Consider the following 12,727-nt stretch of genomic DNA (forward strand, 5'->3'; position numbering starts at 1 on the left):
ACACATTTAGCTGCAGGCTGGGAAATCAAAATGAGTGGATGCTCAGACATCCAGGTGACACATGCATATGATCTTGCAAATGATGTTAAAGGTCAGACCCCCCCCCCCAACAAACCATCAAAATGCCACAGCAATAATGGCAGTCCATCAATAATTAATAACACAATAGGAATACATATGAAATGGTGCACACACCTCAACACTAAAGCAATATTTCTAAGAGCTCATCTATCTGCCGAGATCTACTGCCTGTGTTGCTAACTGTGATCACCTCATTCATTTCGTCTATGTCCCATAAGTCACACACAGCAGCTTTGAGCCTTAACGAGAGCCATTCTTCCATTTGACAACATAGATCCCTGTATTCTTTGAACGGGACAGTGATGAGTAGTTTTCAGTGAAGGTTTTTATACCTACCACTCATTTGTTAACCAGAAATCAATCAATGACGTTGCCATCTGGAATTGCATCGCGAGAATTTGCATGACTCACAATAGAGGCTGTTGAAGACGTGACTCGAACCACTGATAAATCAAACAGACATGAATAGCAGACAACCTACCCATTTGACTTATGACAGAGCGACAACGATTCAATGAAAGCTTGCTAGTCATGAAGGCAGCATTCTATTATTTTCACCGCTAATCACACAATTTGCTTCAAAGGGAATATGTTGCAGACAAATGGGATTTCAGGATCCATTATGAAATCTGACACTGATCAAGCAGAATAATTTGTGATTAAAGAACTACTTGTAGTCTGCTGAGTTCCAGCTAAATATGTAAAACCATTAGGTTTACTTGAACAAAGCACAGCGTTTTTTAAACCGCTTAGGTCTTTGTCTAAGTGAATCAATTTAAAAAGTAGTCTCATGTAGCCAGACTTTGACTAACTGCATCTGTCTGGTCTACTTTACAGCTTATTCTGACAAAGTACTGCCCAATTAGATAAAAAGAAATAGTTTGATTGATATCTGTTCATTGATATCTTGAAGAGATCAACCACAGCTTGTTACTTGCCATTTAGGGGAAAAAATTGCTTTAAAGGATTAGCTCACTTTCGAATAAAAATTTCCCAAGCTTTACTCACCCTCAAGCCATCCTAGGTGTATATGACTTTCTTCTTTCTGATGAACACAATCTGAGTTATATTAATAAATATCCTAATGCATATCTAGCTTCCACCAGACCGCCTTCCGTATTCAACGTACAAAGAAAATGTAAACTGGCGTCGCTTCAGTTACACTTTTTCCGTAAGTCGAACAGGGAAGGCGTAGGACGTAGCATAAGCTTTGTGAACTGCAAGAGTTTTACATTTTCTTCGTACATTGAATACGTTGAAGGTGGTCTCGCGGAAGCTAGATATTTTACTTCATTACTTGTTAAATATGGATATTTTTTTACACAAATGCATCGCTTCACTTCAGAAGGACTTTATTAACCTCCAAGAGCCATGTGGAGTACACACTGTAAAAAATGACCGTGATTTTAACAGTTAAAATGCTGCGGTGAAAAACTGTCAATTGGTTTACAGAAAGTTTCCGTACTGTATACGGTGAATAACTGTAATAGATCTAACGGTACATTTAATGTAATTTTACGGTAAAATACCGTAATTCACAGTTTTTGGAAGTGAAAAATAACAATTCATTGTAAAATTTACAGTAAAAAAACATAAATTGACATTCCCACAATTCCCTGTGTGACACTTCACATTTGATATATTTTCGTTGAAATAACTCTGTTTCTTCTTAGTTTTTCTCATTTTTTTCTAATCAGTTATATACATTAGGGTTTTATGTTACATCTAATGTTGTTAAATTAATGTTTATTGCATTTTTAAAATTTCATGCATGTGACCATGATCGTGTTTAGTGTGTGTGTGAATGACACTGTGTGCACCTTCTATATGTTAGTGCTGTCCTTCTCAGCTTGTGGAAAATCTGCTTGTGATGAACTTTGATTCATCATGTGACTCTTATCACCACTGTGTTTGGTGACTGTCAGTGTATTATAAAGGTACAAAACAGATATTAGTACTTCATTAGGTTGGTAAATTAACATTATAACAGTTAATGAAATACGTTATTTTACCGTAAATTTAACAGATTTTTATTTTTTTTTACGTTGCTACTGTATTTTTTACGGTAAAGTTCTGGCAACCACAGCTGCCGTTTTTTTACCGTCAATTTTACTGGGATTTTTTTTACAGTGCAGGTTTATGATGGATGAAAGCACTTTCTTCAGCTCACTGCCATTATAAAGTTCGGATGCGTCAGGATATTTATTAAAATATCTCAAATTGTGTTCATCAGAAAGAAGAAAGTCATATACACCTAGGATGGCTTGAGGGTCATTTTCATTTGAAAGTGAACTAATCCTTTAATGCATGAAAAACTTTGAAAGCCTGTTTGTACTTTTAACTATCTCTGCAAATTTGACTTTATTTTACACAATATGATTTTATATCACAACTGATGTCTTGATTTGTTTAGACTTTAATCATCTTACAAAAAAAAAAAAAAGACAAAAATAAAATAAAAAGAACAGAAGAACTTTTAAGATAGAGTAAGTGCTAGCAACGTTTTTGTCTAATAAGCATACAGTACCATCAGACTCTGGGCTGAAACTAAAGGAAAAAACACTTATGTCTGACTGACATGCAGTAGTGTTAGACAACAAAACCTTAGTTTTTTACAACAAGTCCACCAGCATTTACAGGCCACTCTTGTATTATAGTGGCTTGACATCCTTTATTCCTCTATTGATTTAATTACTTGCCCACTGACAGCTTGTCAAAAGGTTACAGGGGTTAAAACCTTGTGCTTGGCACCTGCTTCTGCTATCTTGGCAGGTCGACCCTCTTCTCTTAAAACACATTCCTGGTCACAAACTCTCCTGTTGACATTTAAAACAGAACCTCTGTCTTATTACACTCTGCATGCATATAAACAGCCTCGGGATGACACTGATCTGTAAAGAGCAGCAAGATTATCTGTCAATGAACATGAACTTTCAGAGTCACATGAGAGAAAAAGCAAATCTTAAAAGGTTTTTTGCAGGTGCTCCTGTGACATGGTTATCCTGGCAGGGTGCATGTTAATGGTTCTGAGAGCACAGACACAGGGAAGTATGCTTAAAACATTAGCGGCGTATAGCATGGACCGTACTGACCTCAGATCAGCAGGGGTGCCATTAAGGGACTATCATCAGAGAAAGGGCAGATTGGCACTGGACTCCACAACAAGCTAGCAGCCCTGAAATGCCTCTTTTGATTGTATGATTCATACCGTAGCTGTGTCAAGGACAGCTCACAAGGTCCCAGAGAGAGTGGCTTAAATGATAAATGAAGGGGCAGCGACTCCACAGAAGCGTCCTTATCTTCACTTAATGTTAAGTCCCTTGACTCATGTGATTTTCAGTGCGTAACACTGAGTAACTATTGTTTTTTGAAGGGATAGTTAAAGGGTTAGTCCACCCCAAAATGTAATTTCTGTCATTAAGTACTCACCCTTGTGTCGCTCTAAACCCGTAAGACCTTCGTTCATCTTCGGAACGTAATTACTGTCATTCAAAGACACTGTTAAAATAGTCAACGTGACTACAGTGGTTCAGCCTTAACTCCCTCGGGTCGGCGGTCACGCCGGCGTGATCACCATGTTTTTTTTCTAACCAGTGTGAAAGAGACTCAAAATACTCTGTCAATGTTGCACATACAATTAGGAGCTATACACCATTTTGTATACACTTAATGTTATGAAGAAACGAGAATACTTTTTGTGCACAAAATCAAAACAAAAATAACGACTCTATTCAACAATTTCTTCTTTACCCTGTCAGTCTCCTACACAGTTGACGCAGTGAACGCAGTGCAGCGCTTCGGTGTTCTACGTCAGAACGCTGACTCATTATTTAATACTGATCCGGCATTCGGACGTAAACATGGAAGCACTGCGCTGCGTTCACTGCATCAACTGTGTAGAAGACTGACAGAGTAGAGAAGAAATTGTTGAATAAAGTCGTTATTTTTATTTTGTTTTAGCGCACAAAAAGTATTCTCGTCGCTTCATAACATTAAGGTTGAACCACTGTAGTCCCTTTGACTATTTTAATGATGTCTTTACTACTTTTCTGGAACTTGAATGACGGTAATTACATTTCTTTGATAAATCAAAAATATCTTAATTTGTGTTCTGAAAATGAATGAAGGTCTTACGGGTTTGGAACGACATGAGGGTGAATAATTAATGACAGAAATTTAATTTTTGGGTGAACTAACCCTTTAATTCAAATTCAAATTGTCATTTTTTAAATTTTTTTTTTTTACTTATTCTCATGTCATTCCAAACCCATATGCTATTGCTTATTTCTGTACAACACAAATAAAGAATTTTGAAGAGATCTTATATAGTTCTTAAAGGCCTGTGCCTTTAAGTTTTTTTCACCTTAAAATTTCCCCTTAACTAAGGGAATGACTTAAGGGTGTTGCATATAATCTCTTAAACTGTTCACTTAGGTAAGGGAAACCGTTAAGTGTTTCACGACAGCATCCCAGGTTTTGCTGTTATAAAATTCTACTGTTGCCATGGACACGTTATTTGTTAATACATATCGTGGTAAGTTTTCACAGAAAACAACATAAGATGGATAAGGAAAAATAAAACAAAAAAAAACAAATATGAAAGAGAACGACCAGACGAGAAACTCAAATTGATAGTTTACTCAAAACTGAGATTTCTGCTGTCATTCACTCACCCTCATGTCGTTCCAAACCCATAACACGTTCATTCATCTTTGGATAACAAATAAAGATATTTTTAATATTCTTTCATCATTTATGTCCATTTATTGAAAGACATCCATATGATTACGGCTGTGTCGGAAGCTCAATCACGTTTGCGCTTCCGTTGACCATATAAGATATGTGCTACATATGTGATCTCATCAATGTTTATGTGAATAAACCGCTAAAGTACAATTTGTTTATCATATTAAACGGTCGATCGTGTCTCGTTAGAAGACTTGGATTGAACCTGCTCACTCCGTGTAACACTTAAGGTGAAGTTTTCCTAACCTTATGTTATACTTAGGGAAATGACGGTTAAGGGGCTTTATGCAACACTTACGTTTTTTTAAGGGATTACTTAAGTGAAAAATACATACTTAAGGGAAATTCTTAGGGTTTATGACGTTTCACCTAAAGAAACCCTTAAGTAATACTTAACGGTTATTTTCTGCAACACCCTTAAGTTTAAGGGAAACATAGGGGCGATCTTAAGGGAAAATTACACTTAAGGTGCTTTATGCAACCGGGCACTGGTTTCACAGACAGGGCTTAGACTAAGCCAGGATTAGGCCTTAGTTCAATTAGAGCATTTAAGTAGCTTTCATAAACATTGCCTAAAAAAAAACATTACTGGTGTGCATCTTGAGACAAAACAATGGCACTGACATATTTTAAGATATGTCAGTGTAAGTTGCTTTCAGTTAAAAAAGGCTATAATATGTATTTTAGTCTGGGACTAGCTTAAAGGGATAGTTCACCCAAAAATGAAAATTTGATGTTTATCTGCTTACCCCCAGAGCATCCAAGATGTAGGTGTCTTTGTTTCTTCAGTAGAACACAAATTATGATTTTTAACTCCAACCGTTGCTGTCTGTCAGTCAAATAATGCTAGTGGATGGTAACTTCTACAATAACAGTAAATAAAACTTGCTTAGACAAGTCCAAATTAAACCCTGCAGCTCGTGACGACACATTGATGTCCTAAGACAAGAAACGATCGGTTTGTGCGAGAAACCGAACAGAATTTATATCATTTTTTACTTCTAATACACCACTATGTCCAACGGCATTCATCACTCGATTCGTTTGGTCTGATCGCGCTCTGACAGCGGCAGTGATGTCTCGCTCTCATTGAAGTATATGCGCGAGACATCACTGCCGCTGTCAGAGCGCGATCAGACCAAAAGACGAGTGATGAATGCAGTTGGACATAGTGGTGTATTAGAGGTAAAAAATGATATAAATACTGTTCGGTCTCTCACACAAACCGATCGTTTCATGTCTTAAGACATCAATGTGTCGTCACGACCCGCAGGGTTTAATTTGGATTTGTCTGTCGTGTTTTATTTACTCTTTTAGTCCAAGATCCCGCTGACTTGCATTATACCACTGACAGACGGCAGCGGTTGCAGTTAAAAATCATCATTTGTGTTCTACTGAAGAAACAAAGACACCTACATCTTGGATGCGCTGGGGGTAAGCAGATAAACATCAAATTTTCATTTTTGGGTGAACTATCCCAATGTAGGTGGCATATTTTATTTGAAAGCTGCTCTCGAGGTGAAGTGAATATGAAGATTATCAGTGCATAATGACTTGCATCGAGGTCTGTTTATCTATAGTAATTTTATGGCCTTGGCAAAAACTTGGCATATAGTGCACAAATCATATGTATTAATTTTGTAGTGTTTTGGGTCTGTTTAGGAGCTTGATGTGGATACTATAAACTCTTGAGGTATGGAAAAATGAATCAAAAGTTCTAATTTCATGTTCCGCTGAAAAACCAACAGGTTTGGAACAACATGAGGGTGAGCAAATGATAACAGAATTTTAATTTTTAATTTAACTATCCCTTTAACGGCCTTTCCTTCTGGATGAATGATCAAAAACATGCCTCTTATGTCAGAATGTCCTATCTCTGTGAACTCTCATGCCATAACCATGGCTATTTCATCCAACAAGCAGAACAGAAAGCAGACAGAAAATCTTTCAGGGGAGACCAGTCGGTTCCAGTCCGGCTCAGACATTGCTCATTTGGTAGTCACAGCTCTCTGAATTCTGAGGTTTCTGTGCATTTCTTACTTATTCAGATGCTGGAAATTTGTGGTTGGGAATACAGAACACGTATGAGGGACAGAGGATTTGAGGAGACTTCAGACATGCTCCTGACTCATCATATCCATATTAATATGCCAGCTCACCCACTGAAGGCCCTGGTCTGATTACAGGCTGTTCACATTGAGATGAACTCTCATGCTTTTTTTTTTTTTTTTGCCTATCCGAGGACCTATTTAGATATAGAAAAAAATCAATGGAAATTAATTTACATTGGTGGTGTTCCTGTTATATTAGCTGTTCTGACTATGCATTAGATGACCAGAAATAACCACAGATCACTGCTACTATTAAATACCATACATTTCATGTAATGACAGCGGTGATGAGGCCCCATTGACTTAAGGTACGCCTCATTACACACTGCTAGCGCATTTCACTTAAGGCAATCCTCGGGCAGCCATCGAAAGATATACACTTACGTATAGCACAGTGTGTCTGAATACTTGATTCTGATTGGTTGGAATCATTGAAAGCACAGATAGTTCCAGTTAGCGAACACACAGAAAAATATAGAAGCACTGAAATTGGTTGACAATGTTGCCCCACAAGTTTTTGTCAAATTGCAACCTGTCACTCACATGACATCATAGCAATAGCAAACCACAACGATCCAATTCATTCCGGATGGTGCCACCCTATATTTTTTCTTGTTCAAGAAGCCGTTTGACTCTGATAATTGGAAAGACTTTCGCAACTTCTGTTTCATGCCAAATTTAGTTTTGGAATCAGAATCACCATATATGTGTGAACATTCATATAATCTTTTCTGATGCTAATTGTTGTACTGGTACCTGATCAACATTGACTTTGTGAGTGTTAACACTTTTAATTCTTCTGGAAGAATAATAGGGAGGAAAATGAAGAAAGGGAACATAAAAGCATCATTTCACTACATCCTGTAGAGGTGATGAGATGAGGTGAGAGACAAGTGCAGATCAACAATATCAGTGCAAATGAACTGCTACAACCCTGCAGGAAAATCCAGGTTAATATAGTATGTGTTTTTGAACAGAGTAGCTGGTTTCTAGATGGTCTAACCTGGATAGTTATTAGCTGGTCTACTAAAATATTAGCTACCATCCTGATCAAGCTGTTTTTTGGAACATGTTTGCTGATCCACCTACTGATGACAAGCTTGGACCAGCTACTAGGGCTGCTCTAGACTAAAGATTAGTCGACTAATAGCATGTTTATATTAATAAACCACATACATCATAATAATGAGCCTTTAATCACCTATATAATACATAGCCTAATCAGAGCTCAAACGCATGCATAAAGCTTGCAGCAGAGCACCGGCAAATGTAATTATTATGAATGTGGCGTGAAAAACAGAAAGAGACTGAACATTTTAGCAATTTATTGATAAACTAGTATTTTGTGTGTTTTCGGCTGCAGAGATGACGTCATCTACGCAGTAGTGGATACGCCTATATGCAGGTTTCATACGGATAACATAATCTGAGTATATTTGTTTTACATCTGAATCGGTTAATTTAAAAATATACATTTCAAGCTTTCTATAGATATATTTCTCATGTCTGTGAGGCAAGTATATGCTGAGCTTTGGTTCATTTTTTTGACAAGCTCAAGTTCACTTGAGACCAAGACGGCAGAAAACGGATTCCTGTTTGTTTTCATTATTTTTACAAAAGCATGTTTTGTTGTTATTGTGAGTTTACAGAAATAAAAGCAAAGCATTTACAGTTTCAAATGTTGGATTATTCTTATCTGTATGAACAAAAATTACGGAGTATTTTAAATTAAATGCAAGTGATCGCACCGGCGCCTCCATGTCACGCAGTAAGTGCGATCATAACAAACACACAAACACTGGGATATGCGCCAAATAATAGTGCACATTTATCTAGGTTAACGTTAGAGCAAGTGGACTTGTAAAGTTGCGACTACTTACATGTTTTAAGTGATAAACCATATTTGAGGTCGATGAATGATGAATGATAGGCAAATGTTTGGATTTCCTGCCATTTACGATCTGTCCGTCACAGACTGCGTGATTTCACCACTTCCTGTGGAGTATTTTTTTCTGCAACCTATTTTTTTCTAACCGACTAGTACCAATTTTGGTCGACTAAGCCTCTTCTCGTCGACTAATGGTTAGTTGACTATTAGAGGGCAGCCCTACCAGCTACTGACCTGCTTAAGACATGCTAAAATAACAGACACTATGTTCCAAAATAAAAGTTTAAGGGCCAGATTTACTAAACGGGGCAAATTAGTGTGAGCGCAATTCCAAAAAGTTCTGCGCATGATATACTGACGACGCAAAAATTAAAGAACACAGATGCAGCTGGATCATTTCCATAATGACTAACGCAATCTACCAAGAGCAGCACAAATTAGCATCTGGTCTGAGACATGCTTTTTCGGCAGTAAATAATGGCACAAAAACCAGTAAATTGACTAGCGCAAACCTTAGTAAATCACCTTGCGTGATTCATTTAAATTCTCTACTTCAATAAATTTTGTGTCTGGAAGGGAATCTCCTACAAATTCATATGTAATAAGGTCAGCCACAAAAGTAACGGTGTCTGCGCCTTCTCCGCACTAATTTTTCACCATGTGTCTTTAGTAAAGCCTGACAGTAGTTTTTTAATGCCAAAAGAGGGCTTGCTCTGGCGCAAGCTGTTAGTAAATCTGGCCCCAAGTGTGTTTGGTTGTTTAAACACAGTTTATATCCTATCCTAACATCAAAATGAACAAAATCAAACATTGTTTACAAGATTAGGCCTTTAAGTGGACATTCACAAATGGAACAACCAACTTTCCAATGTAACCACTTTTGTAACCAAGATGCTACCGGTGCAAAACACTCATGAGAAGTACAGAAGTCACATAAGAAAGAGTCAAATATCAATTCAGAGCAGCATGAAAAATCAAGACTAAGATTATTCCTTACAAAGCATATTCGTCTGGCATTCTGAGCTTAGGACCAACAATAAAAAATGATCATAAACGAAGAAAGCCTTCACCGTACAGCTGGAAATATTTTTTTCTTTGACAGCTATGAATATTGGCTCGACTAGCCCGAGAGAATACAATGCAAACGCAGGGAAGGATGCAATCTGGTGGGCTATTGTCACGCAAATATCATCTTCATAGTGAGCCAGATGTACAAGTAAACATAAGCTGCTTTTTCACAGCCCACCTACACAACATAGCCCACCAGCATGAGAGCAAACTGGTCACTTACCAAGTGCTGGCATAAAAATAGGGTGACCAGTGGCATATTCTAATAATACACAAAGGATTTTATGTAAGGATTAATTCCCATGATGCCTTGTGGATTTGATGCATATAATTAAAGCATTTACTAAAAATTATTTGAGGCTTCAGAGACTTGTAAACATGCCTGGACTTCACACCTGTCTACTGAGATCTGTGGCAGGCCCGAAACCCACTTACAACAACCTCAAATTTCCCTAGCTAAGACTGGATATGTAGGATAGGTTTTTCTGAGAGAGGAGAAGAGGAAATCAAGTTTGAAGTGGTTGGGGGATCCCCATCAGAGAAGCAGTAAGAGCTTTTTGCTTTTTTAGCAGATTCGACGAATCCTGATCGCTGTACTATGATAAAATATGAAATGGAGTATTTTGAGGCTGTTAATTAGGTAGTGTGCTTGAGGTTCAGACTCCAGCAGAGCAGAGAGACCGAGCACTGGTGAGCCTGCTGTTTCTGAGATAGAAAGTCATTTACTCACTAACATAGGCCTACAGAGAACTCCCAAAAATGTGTATGGTATTGTTTTGACACCTCTAGAGCAAATGCTGCATTTTTTGATTGTGGTGATTACATCATATTACAACCTGACATTTTTCAAAATATTGGTCAATAACAATACACAGTCTGTCCCTTAGTGAAAATGGCAACATGCCTCTTCTGGGAATACTAACTAACTGCCTCTTCTGGGAATACTAACTAACTGGCCTTTTTGTATGAACATACACATACAGATTTTTATGGAAAAGTTCTGAACAGTCATGAATGAAACAATTAATATACACTACTGATCAAAAGCTTGGGGTAAGATTTTTTTATACATATTTTTTAAGAAGTCTCTTATGCACACATGGCTGCATTTATTTGATCAAAAAATAAAGTTTTCTAGTTTAATATATTTTTAAAAAAAAAGTACTTTACTCTTGTGATGGCAAAGCTGAAACAGCAGCCATTACTCCATACTTCAGTGTCACATGATCCATCAGAAATTATTCTAATATGCTGATTTGGTGCTCAAAAAACATTTCAATGTTAAAACCAGTTGTGCTGTTTTTTAGTTGTTGTTGTTGTTGTTGTTGATGTGTAAACTGTGATACTTTTTTTAATAAAAGCATTTCTACTGATTCAAAATAGTTTTTTTCCCTCATTTTTTTGAAAAGTTTCAACAAATATGTATATACAGTACGTGTCTGTATGTATTTGTGTTCATATATTATCATGAATAATATAAATAAAATGTTATAGCAAGAACATTATTGTAGTGAAATTATTAAAATAGATTTTAACAATGACAGAGTGGGCTGCAGATAAAAATACATATAAATATCAGTTTCCACTCAAAATGTAACTGAGTTATAGGATCAAATGGATAAATTTGATTTGTTATATGATGCGTTTTATAATTGATTACAGTGTGTATAATCAAGCTCTGAGTTTCAGAATGATACTGTGCACAGACAATTCAAAATAACTTTTTTAAACATTATACATTTCTTTACTGTCACTTTTGATTTACTTAATGTGTCCTTGCTGAATAAAACTATTAATATCTTAAAAAAAAAAAAACTGTACTGACCTCAAACTTTTAAACGGTAGTGTATAACTAATGAAACCTTATCAATATACAGCTAATTATTGAAAATTATATTCATCAGATAATTTAACAGCTCAGAATTACTCATTTTAATTGAAGCCAAAAATGAGCTCCCCTTTTTTTTAACTGAACATGATAAAAGTTCGCTTTGATTCTAAAGCAAGCCTTTCATCCGGCATTTCAGTACAGCTTCCATGGCTTATTAGAAACCTTTTTGGCAACCATATTTAATTACTAGACATAAATGCATGATTGATGCAGGTGTCACTTAATAATTCTTGAGGTAAATCAACTGATTCTCTATCCTTGTTTGAAAGCAGCAGAACAGGTGCAGCCGGTTCCATTACACCACTCTTTTTTTTTTTTTTTTTTTAAATCAAGCTTTTTCTCATTTCCTCTCTGATTGTAAAGAGACTGAAACACCCACTCAATACCATGATAGAAACAATAGTCAAATATATACAAATTTCTACCGTTATATTGTTCCAACTGGCATATTCGAGCCGTAGACCTCTAGTACCAAGCCTTTTGCCCACTGACCCCTGATCCCTCAACCTCAGCACCTGCTCATTCTCGGTGAAGACCCGGCGACCGAAGCTCCAGATGATGTTGGGGGTGGGGTCACCCGTGGCCTCGCATGTTAGTGTGATCTGCTCTTCCAGTTCAGAAGCCGTCTGGTTTTCTAGGAACGTGATCTTGGGTTGCACTGTTGACACACACATACACAACAACAACTAAAACATTAACTAGAAAGACCCTCCAAAGTGAAAACAAACAATAATTTTCCTCTTGTGCAATTACTGAGCCTTTACAATGGTTGCAATACCAAAACAGCGCTCTTAAGTTGATGAGATGAGAGCGCTGCACTGGCTGGGCACTTTCAATATTTAATCAACACATTGCTATATTTTATAATTCAAAAGAGGAACTTTTGTTTAATGAATGCAGTGGAGTAGTACTTTGATTTACTTTATTTGCCTAGGCTCTAAT

The 12,727-nt window shown here is 36.9% G+C and overlaps 1 protein-coding gene across 23 annotated transcripts in view; it reads right to left on the reverse strand.

The window, feature by feature from the left end:
- ncam1a (neural cell adhesion molecule 1a) overlaps positions 1-12,727 on the reverse strand; it is a 280,290-nt gene that overhangs the window by 65,677 nt on the left and 201,886 nt on the right. For all 23 annotated transcript variants that reach the window (XM_048166423.1, XM_048166424.1, XM_048166429.1 and 20 more), the window contains exon 8: positions 12,301-12,443. In XM_048166423.1, coding sequence (XP_048022380.1) covers positions 12,301-12,443 — 143 coding nt within the window. The remainder of the gene's footprint in view (positions 1-12,300; positions 12,444-12,727) is intronic.

This window comes from Megalobrama amblycephala, linkage group LG18, assembly GCF_018812025.1.
Source record: "Megalobrama amblycephala isolate DHTTF-2021 linkage group LG18, ASM1881202v1, whole genome shotgun sequence".
Lineage (NCBI taxonomy): Eukaryota > Metazoa > Chordata > Actinopteri > Cypriniformes > Xenocyprididae > Megalobrama > Megalobrama amblycephala.